Here is a 20,527-nt window from a genome sequence, read left to right as displayed (position 1 = left end):
TTTTCTTTAAATACACACATAACATTAATAAGTCAACGTAAATTTTTTTTACTTTACTTTTTTATGTTTCGTTTAACAATCCAAGAACACAATTAAGTAAAATTGTTTCAGTGATCATCTTAAAAGAGTGTATAAGCTCCATAACCTTTAAATATTACAAACATTCTGTCTAGGTTTTCATAATCATTTTTGTAGTTAAACAATTAAACGTATAATTATTTTATAGGTGATGAAAATTACGATATATCTTCGACATACTATACACCAACATCAAAGCATACAGTCGAAAAGTCTGCCAAAGAAAGTCACAAGCACAGTAAGGACAGTAGCAGTTTTTTGAGTGGTTAGTAATTTATTTATTAAGCCTTTATTCCTGACACCCAGTACAAAGTAATAACAATTATTTAAGTTACATAGAAAACACTTAATTCTAATACATAAATAAAACTTAATCTAATACGTCACTTGACCCGTTTTAGGTAGTCAGCGTGTCCTGTCACACATAGGCCTCTTCCAGCTGTTTCCATTATTTTCTGATATGAGCTCTTCTTGTCCAAATTGTTCCTCCTATTATCTTTATATCGTCTGCCCATCTCTTGCTCTGTCTTCCTCTTTTCCTTTTTCCATCGCGTGGTTGCCATTCTGTAATTTTTTGTCCATTTCAATCTGATCTCTCTTCATGTGCGTAGTTAGTAATTTAATTTTTTTTTAATTAAAACGCGCCTCTATGGTCATAATAATAGGTTTCAATTTACAGCAAAACCATAATAATTTTTATTCAGTCATTACAAAGGTGGGTAGATTTATATTCATTTACATGCCTACCCTCACTTTATAGCTACTAAGGCATCGCGTTTATTGCGCTCCGCTAATAGTCTTCATTAGACAGTCCTATGAAAAGGTCGTCTTCTAGATTTATTAAAGAGATAAATTAAAGGATTTGTTTTTCCAGTTGCTTCACCCCTTCAATACAGACAAAGTTACAAGACACAAAATGTTTTTTTTTCAGAAAACGACTCAAGTATAAGTTCTATTAGTCAAACCCCACCTACGAGGCGTAAGTATAAATTTATTATTACACGGTTCCTTGATTTATTAACAATTTATCATATAATTCTTGAACTTTAAAGGTATACAATTAGAATATGTTTAGACAAGATTTTACCTGAGTAGACGAGAGACATTACGCCATTAAAACGGTGGTATATCGTTTATTTATAGTATTAAGTTAGTACTTTAAAAAAAAATCCATTGTGCTTAATGGTTAAACGTGCTAGCCTGAGCTCGTTCGAACCTTTTTACCTTAACATTTGAGTCTATTTGCTTGCACGGAGAAGACAAACATGACGAGAACATCGGCAGGTATTACTCTAAAGGCCTTTGACGGAAAAAACGCTGAAACAAATGAATTGAGAAACTAAGTCTAATTCAAATGTAATTTTATGGTGTTTCAAACAATCCAGGATGGTGATAATAAAAAAGTGCGTGCGTACAAAGTACACATGTCAGTAGTGAAACTTTTTTGGCAAACTAATTTTTAACTCTTGTTCATATTTATACAAATCTATAACTTTACATTTCCGAGACTTAGAGGGAGGGAAAAAGGAAGATATAGGAATAAGAATAAGAGTCAGGAATTTGTGCCGAAAGTGTCGAAAAACCTACAAATTATATATATATTTTTTAATTTATTTCTTCCATAATAAAACCCGTGGCATTTTAATTTACAATTCGTCATTTGAGATATCAATAAATTATTTTGCATAAAATATAAAATACGAATATTTCATAAATTCTCTTAACGAAATTTTAATTTTAAAAATAGAATTTCTATAATTTCTAAGGTAATTCGCCCTTCTCACCCTCTCTCAATCTCTCTTTCCATTTTCTTCGACAAAAACGCTCCAAATCTTCGTGACGTTTCGTAAAAATTTTACCCTCATGCGCCTAAAGAAGTTTCACTTCAATAAAAGGCGAATTGATTATGATTGGTTGGCAACAGCATATCTAGTTCCAGACACGCGAAATTATACGTAATGATATTACGTCTCGAATCACAATCGAAATGTGTTTTAGACACATACTGCCGTCGCCACGAAGTATGGTCAGAATGTACGAACGGTGGGTGCGGCAGGCGCACTTGTTCGGATTTGGCATCACCGATTATTTGCATTGACCCAGCCAGGGGTTACTGCCGATCTGGATGCGTTTGTAAAGAGAACTATCTTCGGAATCGATATGGCGTTTGCGTGCCGATTTCTAAGTGTCCTATACGTAAGTGTTTTTAATTTTCAACCGGACATTGTTACTATGGTTACCATGTCTTTAGTACACGTTTTATATATATACGATAAAGTAAGTGTTACTATCTCAAATACTGAATATAATAAGTCGCATCTCAGTGATTTGCTTTAATTCCATCTATACAAAGTAATTGTTTGTTTTTTTCAGCTCAATGCCAAGAGAATGAGGTATTTCTTAGAAATAGGGAGACTGTGAATCATCCACAATCGTGCTGGCAGTACTTATATGGCAACCTTGACGATTTGGTCGAGACACAAGGACCAGAATGCATTTGCAGGAAAAACTATGCCAGGAACAATGACGGGCAATGCATTCCTATAAGCAACTGTTTTCACAACATACGAAGAAAACGATCAAGTACGCAATAATTCGCATATGTACTATATGTACGTTGTTGCATTCAATATATATATATTATAAATAGGCCAGCCGTGACTTACCAGACTGTCTTTCTATGAGCGGATTTAATTAAAATTTGCTCGAACGGTGAAGGAAAATATCGTGAGGAAACCGGCTTGTCTTAGACCCAAAAAGTCGACGGCGTGTACGGGAGGTTAATTTCATACTTGCCTAAAAGATTGACAAATGATAATGAAACAGATACAGAAATCTGAAGCCCAGACCTAAAAAGGTTGTAGCGTCACTGATATATTTACTACGCTGTTTCAACGCGATAAAGTAAAAACTACCGAACGTACAAGGATGGTTTAGGTCTATAATTGATGGTTTTATGTTAATTGAAATGTATTGAAGAGTTAACCGTTGTTGCAAAAGGTGTAAAATATATGTTGCAGATTGATGTTAATATATACATATACAAGTCTAAACGTTTATAATAAGACTAGCTGCCCCCGCGAACTTTTGCTATCCTACCCCAGATATTGTTCGGTTTTCCGGAATGAAAACTTTTTAAGTTTTTCTGTGATTTTTCTCTATATAAACCTCAGAGTTCAAGTTATAAGTTCTTAGAGATCGTAGAGGGTAGATGAAAATTAAGGGTTGTATGTATTCTTGTATGATGTATCATAAAAAATAAAAACAAAAAATTTGTCCAAAAAAAAATTGGTCCTTATCACTAGGGGGTTTGAAAAGTAAAGTAAATTCATAAGAATCGGTCGAGCGGTTCCGCGGAGTATGGGAACGAAAGTTGTGACACGAGAATTTTATATATATATTATAGAGATATTTTTATTAATATAAGAGCCTAACTAGACGTAACTTTTATTGGTCAAAAATACCTATTTGTAAACATAGACACGATCGTGGTAACAGATTCATGAAGGCAAGGTCAAGTTCAATGCCACTGGTTCTTATTAGATAACGAAATGGAAGTTATTTAATCAATAAAATCACTATAAAAAGTAACTAAAACAGACAATACGCCTTGCAAAAAATTCCCATGAATTATCATTATATCATATATCATTATCTAGCAGAATTAGAAATATAGTATGATAAAATAATGTTTTTTTTTCAGTTTGCGGGAATTATGAGGAGTTCGTACTGAATACAGCTGGCATATCTCGGCCTCAAAATTGCTGGAGATATATTTTAGGTTTTCCAAAAAGTACAGAACTCTTATTGAAACCAGGGTGTGTGTGTATTGAAAACTACGTAAGAAATAGCACGGGGTCATGTATACCTTCTAAAGAATGTAATGCACTCATGTTAACGGGCTGACCTTTGTATCAAAAACATTTAAATTAACAAAATTATATTAACACATGTAATTGCAAAATAAAGTTTGATATGTTCAATTTGTCTTTCATTTATTAATTCTTACAATACAAATTTATATTTACTTACGATGAGTTATTAGCATATGTTTTAGATTGTTTAAACAATTTTTTTATTTGCTCTATCGTTCCGTTTGACTTTTCTTGTTAAAAACAGAAACGTTTTTTAAATGATAAACCGTGGGGCGTAGATACATCACATCGGGAGTACATCACAACGTTATTCCCTTATTCTGCTGTCATTCTGCCGCGCTCAATCATGAAATACTTGGGGTATACTTACAAGCTATTATGTATTTACAGTGTATATTCTATGCGACTTCTTCAATACAAAGAGTCCCCTTGTGTGTGCTTCGATATTGCGGGCTAATCGTTTGTGAGGAAGTTGCATGGATCTCATGTTTGAGAGCAAAAAAAAAGTTTGTGGTATTTAAAGTGGTACACGCTACTGCCTTGCGATTCTGTAACTCACTTTTCGAACTCACACAGGAGTTTTCGCAGTGTTTCAGTTTCGAGTTACAGAATCGCAAGGCTGGACAAATACTGATACTGTATGTGAATTTGTATGACAAAACCTCAATCACCTTAAAAGTAGGACAATAGCTTTCTTTCGGGGACCGTTTTTATTTAACCTAGTAGACTTGCCGGTCTAAGACGGTCGCTCATTCGGTGAGAAGTCATTATTTTTTTTGTTTCAAATAAAACTAAGAACTCAGTGTAAATACGACACGCTATTCACGATAGCTAAACTGGAAAAACCTGTTTTGATTTCAAATACATGAGGAAGTTGATATGGTAAAATTGGGGAATAACCGAAATAATAAAGCAATATACAGACAAACAGGTATTGTTGTGTGTTCAGATCGAACTATATCTTATAAATAACGAAAATATTAATTATTATAACAGTCAACAGCACTATGTTGAACATACGTAATATAGTAATCTTGGTTTGTGTTACTTCGGTAATATGTAATGGTATGTATACTATTCATTATTTGATTTCTTTTTTGCTTAAATAAGGTTCAAAGGACGAAGCCCTAAGTACACCTCCTGTACGTCAAAACATTGTTGACATATAGAGTCACACTTAGCACTAAGCCACGCTTCTGAATATCACTAAGACCTGGTCTTTTTAAAGCTTTTGTCTATGAGTTTGTTGTTAAATGATAACTTGATTGATATAATTTCTAAAGCAGTTAGTGCCGATCTGATACCTAATCCAAGTTAAGAATAAAATTACTAGTAAAACCTAAAATTGGAAGTGTAATTTTCGTCGGAAAAATTTCAAATTATGTAAAATAATTGTAAATTTTATAAAACATAACTTCAATCCGGTAAAAATGCGTAAAAGTTATGTCAATAAAAGACAATAAGTGTAATTTTATTTACATTTTTTGTTTTCATATAAAATACATTTTAAAAATATAACACGATCATAAACATATGGATTTATCAATATTTGCTTACATAAATACATTATTATTATAATTTACTATTAAAAGTTTGTATTTTAGATATAGCTACATCATATTCAGAGAGTCAATCATCAGCTACATCTTCATCAACCTCATTTTCATCATCACATGGACCGAAGTGCAACCATGGAGGTAAACTATAATGAAATACTAAGTAATTTAATTGTATAACTATATTAAACAATAAAAAACATATGCTATATTAACTGAAATAATATTTAAATAATAGTTGTCAGATTTCTGCCAGCATTTGGCTTGTAGGTAATCTTCTCTTCTAAATATACAACCTCCTTGTAGGTATAAAATCAAAGAGCTATGATCCATAACATAATATGTTATACAGTTCTCCATAACCCTCGCACTCGATTAAACCACTAAACCGATTTTTATTAATTCATATAGGCAGAATTATCCAAAATTTGGCCCTGTCTATAAAGTAATATTCCATACATATATATAAGTAGTATAATAACTAACCGTTACAATTTTGTAGCACCTTTAGGCCGTTTCTCCACTGCTCCGGTCCGGCAAACGTTAATTACCGATTCGATTTAGAAACTCACAACAGTACTTACGTACTTCTCCACTACTCCAGCATCCGGTTTTTAACGATCCGATAACTTGCTAGATCGGAACGCGGTATTTTATCGGTCCAAGTATCCAAGAGGTTATAAATTATTATTCACAGGTTTATTTATAGTTCCTTTAATTTGAAAGAGTCTGGATAACCTGGACCAAACCAAATTATGTTGCTATTTATTTATATTTTTGTACCATAGTATTAGTGAACTATTTATTAAGTAGATTATAATATTTTAAGATAGACAATATAAAAAAAGTAATAAACTTGCCAGAGCAATAAAATATTCAGAATTTAGAACGTTTTATTAATAAAATAAAGTATATGGGTTTTAGTTAATATAAGTGGTGCATGATAAATATACAAGTATCGATTATTGTCGGATCGGATATAGTGGAGAAGCGCAATCCGGCCTTCCGATATTTTTCTCATGACTCATTCCGGTATCCGACGCCGGACCGGAGCAGTGGAGAAAGGGCCTTACCGTCCTAAGATATGTAACTATTAATCCACCATTAATAAACGACTCTGGGTCGGCAGTATATGTCAAACACTATGATGGCTTTAATCATGATTTGTGAATCAGACGCGATTCACCCGATCAATATTTGTGATATCACAAATGTGTACTTGCAGTTACTACACAACACTTGAGTGTTCTAATCTAATACTTAAGGGGAAGGTTTTTTAATCAGACCAAAACTTATACGTTTAAACTTCGCTACACATGCGCATACGCCGTTTTCCGTGATGTTTACAATGCACGTGTATGTTAGATACTTTCCTAACGAAAATATGTAGCCCATTGCACTTATCATAGATAACTATTATATTATGATATAAACTAACTCTTAGATTTTTTCCAGACCTGGATTTATTCTTACCAGTTTCACGCGAGATTTTTGATAAAAATAAATTGCCTCTGAAATTTCTTGCTCTGTGTTATCCCATCACCTTAATTTCTATGATAGGCTATAGAATGAATATAAAAATTCCGGCAGTGCAAAGTCGGGAGAGACCGCTAGAATAAAATAAGATAAATAAAAATAAAATATGTTTATTATGGAATATAAGATACAGGTATCACTTATTCCACGTCATTGAATTTGAATCTGTAGGCATCCCTACTCATCGGCAAAAAAGACAGAGAGTGTAGGCCGAGCGAAAAAGCTGGCGTAAAAAACTCTTTTAAAATAGCAAATCATCAAACAACACTTATTTCAAAACAAATATCGCAAATTGATTAAAAGTAGCCTGTCTAGCACTAGTCCCAGGCCCTTTTATCAACTAGATAATCGTTAACTTTATAGTAAGACTTTTTACACAGCTTTACTTGAATACATTTCTTAAATTTAGTAAAAGGCTGAGATAAAAGAGCCCCTGGGATTTTAATAAAGAAGAGTATCCTTTTTCCCAAAAATAATTACTAACTTATTATTTTAGGTCATCCAAAAGGCTGTGGACCAAACGAAGTAGTTGACGATTGTGTCAATGGTGGATGTCGAAGACGTAATTGTTCAGATCTTGCCGAACCAATAAAATGCATTGATCCTAAACATTGTATTAAAGGCTGTCGGTGTATAGACGGATATTTACGTGAAAAGAACGGAGGGTGTGAACCGTTAACTAGCTGTCCAATACGTGAGTATTTAAGTATTTACATACTATTGCACGCCTCGCAGTGCTCTACTCTCGACATGTCAAAAAACCCAGTCTTCCGAAACTTGAATGACTTTTTTCTCACTAATATAACACTTACAGGATAATATGAGTGCACTAAAATCGAGTTAAATAATCTATCAAGCACATATGGTATTTTTTATGAACAATTATTTTGTTTAACATAATAACATTAAAATCAATCTTTCTTGGACGTCCGTCAGTCTGTATTTATGGATCCATCTATGTGGCAGAGAAATTGGTCAAAAATTATCGTACCAGAATACTTTTTTTCTTATTATATAAAGTTATACCCTGGGCCGATTCCTAGTTAATATTAGCGTTCTAAGTACTGTCGTTTAATTATAATTTTTAAAAAACTAAAATACGACTGTTTATTGGTATATCTATATATACATTTATTTTAGTATATTTATTTTTTCCTCACCTTAGAGTTATGGCGCCACTATTTTTTTTTGTTATTTTGTTTTAAAAAACTTGAGTTTTTGTTTTAGAATTGTTTTTTTAAATGTGAATGACCGCTATGAGGCGTGCACTTGGATTTTCCAAACTTTATAGTATTTATACTCGTCAATCATATTCACTCTTTTTACTTGATGGAGACCTTTCGCCGTGTCATTTTAATGTTTAAAGAACTTTATTTCTCATTACCAAAAATGTATTTTTATTTACATGAAAAACTTAATATAATATAATATAAATATATATAAACGAACGAGATACGCGTCGTCATCAGCTATACCAATTTTAGTCTACTAGGCTCATTCTGATATCTTTAATGCCCTTTTGAATTGATTAAACACGCTAATTTTACGAATTTTAGAGGGTAATTGATTAAATAATTGCACACCCTCATACTTAGTTCTTTAAATAATTTGTGCGCGGCTTCGGCAAGATAAGCAAACTCGCTCGACGAGTATTGCGTGTAGTGTATTTGATGTTTTTTAAATGATATGCTATAGGAGGGAGTTATTTAAAATTATAAAAAAATTTAAAAACCTTGCTGTGTCAATTAGTCGATATAGCGTTTATGTATTTAGATAGTATATTCGCGGATGCTTGGCGAACCCATGCGACTTCTTCAATACAAAGAGTAAGTTATGTGCTGCGATATTGCGGGCTATTCACACGTGTATACTGTATATCCTGTCTATAACTAATTTTCAAAAGGATTGTCCTACTTTTAACATGTGATGTTTGAGAGCAACAATAAAATATCACAGTTGCCAGTTCCAGAAATGCCCAACTTACGGCAACGTTTAATGATTTTATATACAGGGTGGCCAAAAAGTGGGTGAGCTTAGAGACCTCCTGTAGAACAATTTTTTGCAGCTGATGACCTCATATATCCCCTATTTGCGTTTGATCCACGACTTTTTGACCATCCTGTATATCATAGTTGAGTCGAATTGGGTAAAAAAGGTCATCGGCTACAATTTTTTAGCTGTTATAGTAATCACATGGTGATAGAGAGGCATTCGAGGATATAATTGCCGTAGCTTTTATTTTAATAAATATAATTCAAGCATATTTGATATGATATTTATGTAAAGTAAAAGCTGAATTTATAGAAACGTTACAAAGTAATCTGGCAATATAAACACAAAATTAATTTGTACTGCAATTATTACTTTATTAATTTTACAGCGAATTGCAATAAAGGTGAAGTTTTCGATTTTTGCCCTGGTTATTGTCAGCCAGAATGCGGTATTGACCAAAGCCTTATCTTATGTAAACCCTCGCCACAACCTGGTGACTCAGACTGTCATCCAGCTTGTCGGTGTGCTGACAACTATTATAGAACGGCAGAAGGTGCATGTGTGCCAAAGGAGGATTGCCGTAAGTACCTACTTAATTATAAAAAATACTGCTCATAAATAGCTCTAAATCCTAAATCACAAATATGATCATAAAAAATGACGGCTCATTGGTCTAGTGGTTAGTACCCCTGACTGCGAATCCATGGGTCCCGGGTGCGATCCCTGGCTGAGACAAACATCGATGTGATGAGCATTTGGTGTTGTGCTTAGGTATTGGGTGTTAAAATATGTATTTATATATCTATCTTTCTATAATATGTATGTACATTCGTTGCCTAGTACCCATAACACAAGCTTCACCAGCTTAACATGGGACTAGGTCAATTGGTGTGAATTGTCCAATCATTAAAAAAAAGTAACATTATACACTTAGACAAGATAAGAAAAAAAAGAATTTATTAATATTCCTTCAAATAACATTTCAGCTCTGATATGTCCATATGGCGAAGTGTACGAGGAATGCCCCGACCCCTGCATACCCAATACATGTGCAAGCATTTGGTCGAGATTCAAACCATGCCCACCTCTCCCAGAAGATTGTAAGCCGACCTGCCGATGTCCCGATGGCCAGTACAGGAGTAAAATCGGTCAATGTATTACTACTGAAGAGTGTAGTAAGTATTGTGTACATTCCACAGCTACAAAATAATTTATATAAACAAATATTATTGAACATGACATTACTGGCCTTTTTGCGGATTTTTCACATCAGATTTTGCATATTAATAAAAATCGTATTTTCTACATTAAGTCTAATATAATTTGAATAGGTAGAAATGTTCATAGTTATGGGAAAAGCCTTATTTCACTGTACAAACAACGGCAACGAACAGTTGACAATTGACGTTAAATTAGAAAACTTTCAAAGTATACAACTAAAAAAGTCAAAACATCAAAATTTTCAAATTATTTAACCCGACCACCTATAATTAAGGTTCCTTAAAAAAAATATGTTCTAAACAGCTTTTAGGGGCCTCATAGCCTAGCGGTCTTATTAAGTGGCAGCTAGGTGAGGGGTACCGGGTTCGATTCCCGGTTCGAGGGCAAGTTTTAATTTAATTTAAATTTGTTCTCGGCCTTTGGGAGGGTTATGCGGTACCGGGCGAGTGCCTAAAACCACACATGTAGGACACGGTCAAATTTCTAAAGACTAGCACGAATTATAAAAAAAAATCCTATACTTGACGCTGGCTAATGCACAAATCGTGCCAGAGCCATAAAAAATAACAAAAAAAAACAGCTTTTAAGCAAATTGCTGTCGGTAGATCGTTGGTGTCTAGAGTACCGAAACGCTTGGTTATAATAATATTCGTAATTATAATTGGTTCCAAGTGTAAGACGAATTTAGCTTTTGACTTATTTCCGTATGTTTTAGTGCAATGTAGGGGTCCTTACGAATATTTCTCATGCGGTGGAGCGTGTGACAATGAATGTGACAAACTTAGTCGACAGAGTAAAGATAATTGTCCAATTGTCAATATTCAGTGTAACAGAATGTGTTATTGTGAAGATGGATATGCACGAGATGCTAATAACACCTGTATTCCTATCCACGAATGTCCACGTAAGTTTTATAAACCATAATTATATTGAAATTTAATTTTTGAGACCACAATTGAAATAGCATTAAATTCTTATATGATAACTAGCTGACCGGGCAAACGTCGTTTTGCCATGTATAATGTTTATCATTTATAATAAAAAATAGGGGTTGATCGTAGACGGGTGAAAGTTAGGGGTTGTATGTATTATTTAATGTTGTCATAAAAAAATATCTAAAAATAAAAATTTAGGGGTGGATGACCCTTAACATTTAGGGGGATGAAAAACAGATGTTGTCCGATTCTCAGACATACCCAATATGCACACAAAATTTCATGAGAATCGGTCGAACCGTTTCAGAGGAGTTTAACCACAAACACCGCGACACGAGAATTTTATATATTAGATATAATTTTTTAATTATCTAACAACACATGACTTTTTAATATACAAGAAAAGTTATATAGATACGTGTTTGAGTTAGGTTTTATGTTATGTTAGATATTCATACGTCCTTTAATATTTTAGCGGAGTGTCCATTAAATGAGCGGTACGTCAACAATATAAATGAAATATGTAGAGCGAAGACGTGTTCAGAAATCGACCAACATTTACCGTGTCAGGAAAAAGGGTATTGCAACGACGGCCCTCCTGGTTGTATTTGTATCGATGGATATGTAAGGAACGCCGATGGCTTATGTGTACCTACTACCGAATGTCGTAAGTATAGGCTTTTGGCTAAGTTTCGCTTTTGTGGCTAATGTTTTGCATATTAGAATTTATAAATATATATAAGACAATAGTTTGTATTTCAATTGCAAGAGGCTAAATAAAACTTCTATTTGTTTCTCTGTAAGTAAAGAATGCAATTTTATTTATCGAGTAGGTTACACACTGATACAATCCTTACAAGACTAACACAATCTCACCTGTAAGTAAAGAAACGACAATAAAAGTTTATTGTTATCACCTCTCGATGCATATAGCTTAACTAAGTATGAAATTAATTAACAAATAAGATTAAAATACAATATCTCAGCATATTTGTCCTTCACATCTTTGACAATGTCAGCTAGCTTGACGTGACACGACGCGGCTCACTCACGAACTAGCAGTGCGCGCGAATATTCAAATTAAAGAGACCATTCTCTTTACATATATTAGAAAATGATCTTTAAGTAAAATATTTTTACAGCTCCAAAATGTCCGAACGGCGAAGTATACGAGAAATGCCCAGACCCATGTGTACCCAATATATGTGAAGTAATTTATTCGACATACAAACCTTGCCCACCTCGCCCCGAAGATTGTAAGCCGACCTGCCTATGTCCCGATGGCCAGTTCAGGAATAAAATCGGTCAATGTATTAATTCTGAAGATTGTTGTAAGTATTGTTAAAATATCACAAAAACACAAAACCAGGTGTTTAAAAAAAATATAAGAATGATCTTTCTGTTGTGTCCAAACAAAAAAAATAATAATTCATGTTCACTGTTAGTTTTCAAAGCCAAATTTTGTAAAAAAATAGCACCCTTAATAAACCTTTTATTATTATTTATTATTATAATTGGATTTTTTTTTAAATTAAATGTTTTTATTTGTCATTATGAAACTACAGATTACAGACAGTTCTTTTATAATGTCACAAATAATAAATAATAAGATAATTAATTTCGCTGTGCGCTCTAATTTCAAATTTTTAATCTTAGTTTTAAATATGTGTTTCTCAGTAAGTGAATTTTGTATGCAATTCTTATGAGAAATAAAGTTATTCTTAAACCTAAATTAATTTCTTTATTAAATTCTTTAGGTAACGAATAATTTAAATTCGGCCCACATAGTACACTACGAATAATATACAGAATCACTTAGGAATCTCTTTGTAACGACTGCAGTTTAATTTATAACATACAAGACCTACAAATGAGCTAATTTTTTTTTACGAATTTTTCTTTATAATTCTAAACGATTTATACGAAACAAACTTGTTTTTTGTCATAGAAGAACGCAAACCTAAATTGCGCAACGTGTAGCAGTAAGATCGGGATGCGCGATGTCAGAGTTATTGAAGTTGTACTTCTTTAGGCGCGTTATGAAAAATTGATGAGAGTGAAATTTTACGATTGCGCGCGCACCTATGACACAAAATTGGCAGTGTGATATAGCGTGCGCGAGCGAGATGGGAATAAGACAAACTACAAGTAAAAAGAAATAGAATATGCGTGAAGCTAACTTCACGCATATTCTAGCTTAGCAGCTTAACAAGAATTTTGAATGACCATGACAATTGACATCTGACAATGACATTTACCTTTTAAACAAATATAGGAGTTTTAATTATTGTTTAAAATTAATAATTATATACCTAGTTATTTTCATTATACAAAATATTTGTGAAATAATATAAAATATTTGTGAAATAATATAAAATATTTGTGAAAAAACTGTGCTAACCTTCCTGAGTGCTTCAATACAATTGAGGTTAACTATCCGTATGTATTATCGAGTATTATTGTTGATTAAAACTGAAACATGAACCATTATTCATTGCTTTTGTTTATTGCGTTTGTTACAGCAACTTTTTAGAAATATTCTACGACCCTATATATCAATAATTGAGAACAAAGATTTAAGCACGAATACTAATAAGGAGAAAATGAAGGCTTGGAGCGATATAACAGAGAAGTAAACATTTTAATAAGTACCTGCATCTCAAAAAAATTACCACATTATTTAATCAAAACATCAGATTTAATCTAGCAAATATAAGGACAAGAGACAAAAAACAATTGATGAATCAGTGGAAGTGCACTAAATTGAATACAAAAAAAGAGTTGTCATCTTATCGCCGTGAAACATCAAAAACTGGAGGTGGAACAAAGCCACCATCACCTTCTCGAGACACAATGGTTTGAAGTAGATTTCAATGAATTTGATTGTGATGGTGTCGAGGTAGGAATGTTAATTATAAATATGATGTATGGTGATGTTCAAGGTTCAACCTTTCAAGCATAGGCATATGCTTACAACATTACTTTATTCCCCTACAGGGTAGTTAGAGATATTGTAATACCTCAAAACATCCATGTTGCACTTGTAGTACCGAAACTCTGTCCTGCCAGAAGTGAGCCCATTCCCACTTATAATGGACAGTGGGTATAATACACCTTAATACCTGAGTGCGAACCACTCACCATGATACTTAAATTAATAGATGTTATTTATATATTTCAGGTTATTACAAATAAAATCATTTTGGAAACAATTGATATCCCAAAAGCAAATAAAGCCAACAATGACAAGGTAATAAATCAGTTTTGACATAACTTGAATACTAAAAAAGCCAAACAAAGGTGTGCACAACAGTGACAACATAACTTAACAATTTCATTATTTTGTAGGATTAAAGAAAGGTTAAAGAAAATCATGTCGAACTGAACAACAAGAATCCCCAAACAACTCCAAAGAAACCTACAAGGAAGACACCGGTATTATATTTAAATTATCTCTATCTCTAAATAGAATAAAAGAAAGTTGCTATCCAGGTCTGTAGCATGTGCTACAAATTATATTATTAACACATTTATATAATTATATTAATATAAATGTGTTAAAAAATTTATAATATGAATTATAAAAAATTTTAAGTTTTGCATGGACAGAGCTTAAATTAATATTCTCTTATTTGTTGCAGAAAGCAAGTAGTTTTGGAGAAGCCTCGTAGATGCACAACCAAGTAATGATTAATTTAAAATTACAAACCGAAATTCTGATGAAGACATTAGAGTCACTTAAAAATAAATAGTATAATGAAATAAAAATGTTTTAAAGATAAATAGTGTTTTATTTGTTTAATGTAAGAGAATAATAATAAATATTTATTTAATTAATTTTTCAAATGTAAACTGAACTTTATTGACTTTAATGACTCCTTTTCCAGTCTTTGATTATTTAATTGTAATTAATTATTTGCATGCAATCAAAAACTATTTTTAATAATGCCAAAGAAGTATAACTTCTTACGCGCGTACATAAGTACACGCACCCTTTTTTTGTTATTGTCTTTTTTCTTCCTCTCTCCGCGCTAACCGCTGGAGAATTACACTGTGCCCTTAGCATATAAAACTCAACTTTACCAAAAATAGTCTGGCTTTTGTATTACTAGGAGAGCGAAATAATTATCGTTAGGTACACCACACTAGTGTACATTACAAAGGCCCACAGTAGAGTATTTTTACGAAGTTTATAACTTGCATTTAGCTATTTATTGTATTTTACTTTATATTTTAGTGAAATGTACCGGGCCTCACGAATACTTCGCATGCGGCGGAGCATGTGACAATGAATGTGACAAACTTAGTCAACAGAGTAAAGACAATTGTCCAATTGTCAATATTCAGTGTAACAGAATGTGTTATTGTGAAGATGGGTATGCACGAGATGCTAATAATACCTGCATTCCTATCCACGAATGTCCACGTAAGTTTAAATAGGAATTATCTTATCTCCAGGTATATCATGATTATAAATTATAATATAATTTTTCTGACCAGAATCAAAATATAAGTAGTCCTTTTTACACGCTTTATATTAGCTTCCACTTGTATGTATGTATGTATGTATGTATGTAACCGACTCCTTCGGACTTGATTTTGACCCACTTTTAACGGACAGATTTAATTCAAACTTTGCGCACCTGTCAAAGATCGATGACAATGCAATAATCCGAAAAAAAAAATGAATAAAAAATAAAATAAAAATTACTTAAAAATAAAATGTGTGGCGCTCTGTGCCATATTTTTCGTCTATCGAGCAACCCACGCTTTTTCACAATAAAACCAGTATTTTTTGTTCATTACCATTTTCAGCCTAAATTAGGAATTATTTTTCACTTTTTAGTTTGATGTGCTTTAAAAGCGTGTTTTTTAGTTTTTTTAAACTATTATTTATTTAGTATATGGTTTTTGCACGACTCAATATATTGTTTAATTTATAATACACATTACGCAGTTCAATAATTGCTTTGTTGGAGATTTTAATAAATCTTAATACAAATAACTTGGTACATTGTTAAAAATCCTTTCATAAGTATTGCAATGTGGAGCAAAAGTATTCAGCACACGTTGCTTCATAATATGACTGCTAAAAGCCATCCCTTTTTCTAAAACTAATATAATTTCTCAACTATATTCTACGTATTGTAAATTAGTATATCATGCTAATAATACAGATCTAACTATTATGGAGTATTGCTTAAAAAGTTTTTTTTGTAAGAAATTCATACAATTTCTTCTATATTTTAGCGGAGTGTCCATTAAATGAGCGGTACGGAGAATAAATAAATATATCAGAAAATGATTTTTAAGTAAAATATTTTTACAGCTCCAAAATGTCCGAAGGGCGAAGTATACGAGGAATGCCCAGACCCCTGCATACCCAATACATGTGCAAGTATTTGGTCGAAATACAAACCTTGCCCACCTTGCCCTGAAGATTGTAAGCCGACCTGCCGATGTCCCGATGGCCAGCACAGGAATAAAATCGGTCAATGTATTACTACTGAAGAGTGTAGTAAGTATTGTGTACATTCCACAGCAACAAAATAATTTTAATTATAATTTTAATCTGTTATAGAAAAAAGAAACAATTATTTTTGAAGTTACTGGTCTTTTTGCGGATTTTTCAGATCAGATTTTGCATTATTAAGTCTTATATAATTTTGAATGAGTAGTAAATGTTTAATTGTTACGGGAAACGTCATTTTACTGTAAAAGCAATGGAAAAGTACAGTTGACAATTGACGTTAAATTAAACTTAAAAACCTGTCAAAGTACACAAAAGTCAAACATCAATATTTTAAAACTACTTAATCCGACGACCTATAATAAACGTTCCATAAAAAAATATGCAACAGCTTTTAAACATGTTGAGTTGTTTAAAAGCTGTTTAGAACACCAACAACAACAACCGACAGTAATGTCGGTAGATCGTTGGTGCCTAGAGTACCAAAGCGCTTCGTAGATTGGTTCCAGGTGTAAGACTAATTTAGCTTATGACTCATTTCCGTATGTTTTAGTGAAATGTAGGGGTCCTCACGAATATTTCTCATGCGGTGGAGCGTGTGATAATGAATGTGACAAACTAAGTCGACAGAGTATCAAAAACTGTCCAATTATCAATATTCAGTGTAACAGAATGTGTTATTGTGAAGATGGATATGCACGAGATGCTAATAACACCTGTATTCCTATCCACGAATGTCCACGTAAGTTTAATCTTTAACTGTACAACATTCATTTATATCATTGACGTAAAAATATGGATTTTTGAAAGATATCAATCCACGTTAATGTTATAAAGAGGAAAATAATTTGTTGTTTCTTGTTTGTAATCTTACTATTAGGTACACTACTGAACCTATTTTTATAATTCTTAAATGTAAAGTCTATACTTTTAAATGTCTATACCATTAGCTACTAACATAAGCTATACATCATCACGTTTCAATCAATAAGAGCGGAGAATATTTTTGCAAATTGGGAAAAAATTAATTCCTTTTGCATGTTTCCGTGAGTGTGGTTCTTTGAAGGCTCTATCTCGGGATCTGTCTCATGAACTATGTTTGAGGAAGGCATATCTTTAAGGTAATACGTATAGGTATGTTAACTAAAGCTGGCGGCTTCAACACATTTACACTTTGTGCTTGTGTAGTGTCTGTGAATAAGCGCGAGACGTGATGTCAAACTGAAATACAATCATAAATACATCATGAATAGACTGTCCGTCTCTCTCGCGCTCGGTCAAGCTTATGAGTATAAAAGAGACAGTTATTGTTTTTTTATAATACCATAATGTTTTTCCCTATATTGCCAGTAGCAGAATGCTTTACAGCAATAAGCTTGAAATTGTCTTATATATTTGGCCGTTTTTATTTACGAACTGCATAAATAAACACATTTTTTATAAATTATTTTAGCGGAGTGTCCAATAAATGAGCATTACGTGAAGAATATAAATGAAATATGTAGAGCAAAGACGTGTTCAGAGCTCGGCAACCCTTTACCGTGTCTGGAAGATGGTTATGATAATAGTGGTCCTCCTGGTTGTATATGTGATGATGGATATATAAGGAACTGTGATGGTTTATGTGTACCTACAACTGAGTGTCGTAAGTTTTTTATTTTTTATTTTGAAAGGCACACTAACGACACACATACAAACACTTACAGAGAACACATAACATAGAAAACAAGATACATGCATGTGCATCAATAACAAGTGTGCACAACATTTAAAGGGAAACATTACAATGATGAAGAGAACATTAAAAGTAAAAAAAAAACAAACTAGACTAACTAGTTTACGCAATATTATTACGTTTTAATGTGGTTTAATAATGATAAATGTTTATTTCAAGCAATTATGTTTGTTATTTGTAGTATCTTAATCAGTGATGCAATTCGTATTTGCCGAATAGTAAATATTTACGAAATATTCGTTCTCACACGAATATTAATTTATAACTGAACGCAACCCAATTTCTAGTAGGCTATGCACCGTGTATCTGACACGCACCTTTACAAATAAAACTGAACCTCCCACCAAAACTGGCCCAAAAGTATTTTTCAGTAAAGACTCAGAGTCTCAGAAAGATTATTTTCGACTGGTGCGAATGTACAGACTAAAAAATGAACGCTTCATGCCTGAGAAGAGCAGTGTTGGCCTAATGGCTTCAGCGTGCGACTCTCATCCCTGAGGTCGTAGGTTCGATCCCCGGCTGTGCATCAATGGACTTTCTTTCTATATGCGCATTTAACATTAGCTCGAACGGTGAAGAAACCGACATGTCTTAGACCCAAAAAGTCGACTGCGTGTGTCAGGCACTGGAGGCTGATCACCTACTTGCCTAATAGATTTTAAAAATGATCATGAAACAGATTCAGAAATCTGAGGCCCACACCAAAAGAGGTTGTAGCGCCACTGATTTTTGTTATGCCTGAGAAGTTACAAGTGTTGTGCTTTTTGAACAAGAAATTGTGTATTTAATTTCATATTGTTTCAGCTGCATGTGGAGGAGATTTTAATGCTACCACTGGACCTGGTACTTTTTGCATAACTTGTGACAACTATAAGAAAAAGAAAGAAGTTGCTTGTATACTTATATATAAGATAAACGGTTGTGCTTGCAGAGACAAATATGTTTACAACAAGCATTTAAAGCAGTGCGTCTTACCTGAAGACTGTCGTGAGTATATCTTTGTTTGGACACGAGTTAAGTTCGGCAGCGGTTGTTGCAGGATTTTCAAATATATGAAACACTTTGAAGCTAAGTGTTAACTGGCTTTAATCGTTTAATACAAGAGCATATAACTAACATTAAATTAGGGGTAGTGGGGTTGTGGCGCTGGATGTATAGGTTATTTAAACTAAGTAGCACATCTTTTATTACAACATCGACATCACTTATATTCTTTATGGTAGGGGAGCCCAAGAGGGGATTTCGGGATTTACTAAAGCGCGGCAGATTAATATATAGGGGGATACCTTGTACCCGGTTAAGTACCTCCACAAAATATGAGGCCCATATATAAGGCCGCACGTGAAGGAGACAGGATCAGTTTAGTAAAAAAAAATTGACCATCAGAAATTATTAAAAATACGTAGGGCATAGATGCTATCAATATCTGACGCGCTCGAGGATGTCCATGCAACAGTTTTTTTTTACATATTTAACTATCTATAGCCGCTTCCCCCACCGATGAAAAGGAATTTATCATATAAAATTTTTTTCTTCTTTTTATCTAAGCTTTGCATCCCAATAGGTCTCTACGACGCTCGAGTAAATCCCCATTTAGCATCGTGGGCTCCCCTACCATTATAAGTGATGTCGATGTTGTATATACTTGGAAACGAGAATGTTTTTTTTACTTATTAAATATCTAAAGGCGGCAAACAAAAATCAATGAACGGGTCTCGCAAGTAATTGCGCCCCGGCTCGCCCATGAATATTGTAAGCAAAAATATTACCGATGTAGCCGGGGCGCGTAACTCGCGAGACGCGTAATAGTCTAGTCGACAAGTTAAAAATGGTACAAAATAGAGATACTGCTCTTAAAATTATGTGCGATAGCTCATTGTAAAAATGTGTCAAAAGCGTGTATTAGCACATCAAAAAACTGCAAAAGTTATAAACAATTAAAGATGAAAAAAATGGCATTTAGTTTTTTGCCAATATTTAATAAACTATTAATATTTAAGAAATTAAAAAGATCTTAAAAAAGGAGAAAATTTCCAATAAAAAACTCCCAACTCCTGGAACTCTATCTCCATTATTTATAGTTTTAATTTAAAGCTGAAAATAGGTCTGCGCGTGACATTTTTAGGATG

The 20,527-nt window shown here is 33.1% G+C and overlaps 1 protein-coding gene and 1 long non-coding RNA gene across 2 annotated transcripts in view; both read left to right on the top strand.

Annotated features, from left to right (window-relative positions):
• LOC125056311 (zonadhesin-like) overlaps positions 1-20,527 on the top strand; it is a 35,207-nt gene that overhangs the window by 1,950 nt on the left and 12,730 nt on the right. The window contains exons 3-18 of the mRNA XM_047659342.1: positions 227-343; positions 1,010-1,057; positions 2,077-2,274; positions 4,929-5,018; positions 5,558-5,650; positions 7,542-7,739; positions 9,426-9,617; positions 10,024-10,212; positions 10,974-11,162; positions 11,669-11,860; positions 12,336-12,524; positions 15,431-15,619; positions 16,523-16,711; positions 17,217-17,405; positions 18,117-18,308; positions 19,203-19,399. Of these exons, the coding sequence (XP_047515298.1) occupies positions 227-343; positions 1,010-1,057; positions 2,077-2,274; positions 4,929-5,018; positions 5,558-5,650; positions 7,542-7,739; positions 9,426-9,617; positions 10,024-10,212; positions 10,974-11,162; positions 11,669-11,860; positions 12,336-12,524; positions 15,431-15,619; positions 16,523-16,711; positions 17,217-17,405; positions 18,117-18,308; positions 19,203-19,399 (2,651 nt within the window). The remainder of the gene's footprint in view (positions 1-226; positions 344-1,009; positions 1,058-2,076; positions 2,275-4,928; positions 5,019-5,557; positions 5,651-7,541; positions 7,740-9,425; positions 9,618-10,023; positions 10,213-10,973; positions 11,163-11,668; positions 11,861-12,335; positions 12,525-15,430; positions 15,620-16,522; positions 16,712-17,216; positions 17,406-18,116; positions 18,309-19,202; positions 19,400-20,527) is intronic.
• On the top strand, positions 2,290-4,061 carry LOC125056041. The gene is made up of 2 exons (XR_007117992.1): positions 2,290-2,661; positions 3,782-4,061. It is a non-coding gene; the product is annotated as an uncharacterized LOC125056041 (long non-coding RNA).

The sequence above is a fragment of the Pieris napi genome, chromosome 14 (assembly GCF_905475465.1).
Source record: "Pieris napi chromosome 14, ilPieNapi1.2, whole genome shotgun sequence".
NCBI lineage: Eukaryota > Metazoa > Arthropoda > Insecta > Lepidoptera > Pieridae > Pieris > Pieris napi.
This window is presented reverse-complemented; position numbering and strand designations above follow the sequence as displayed.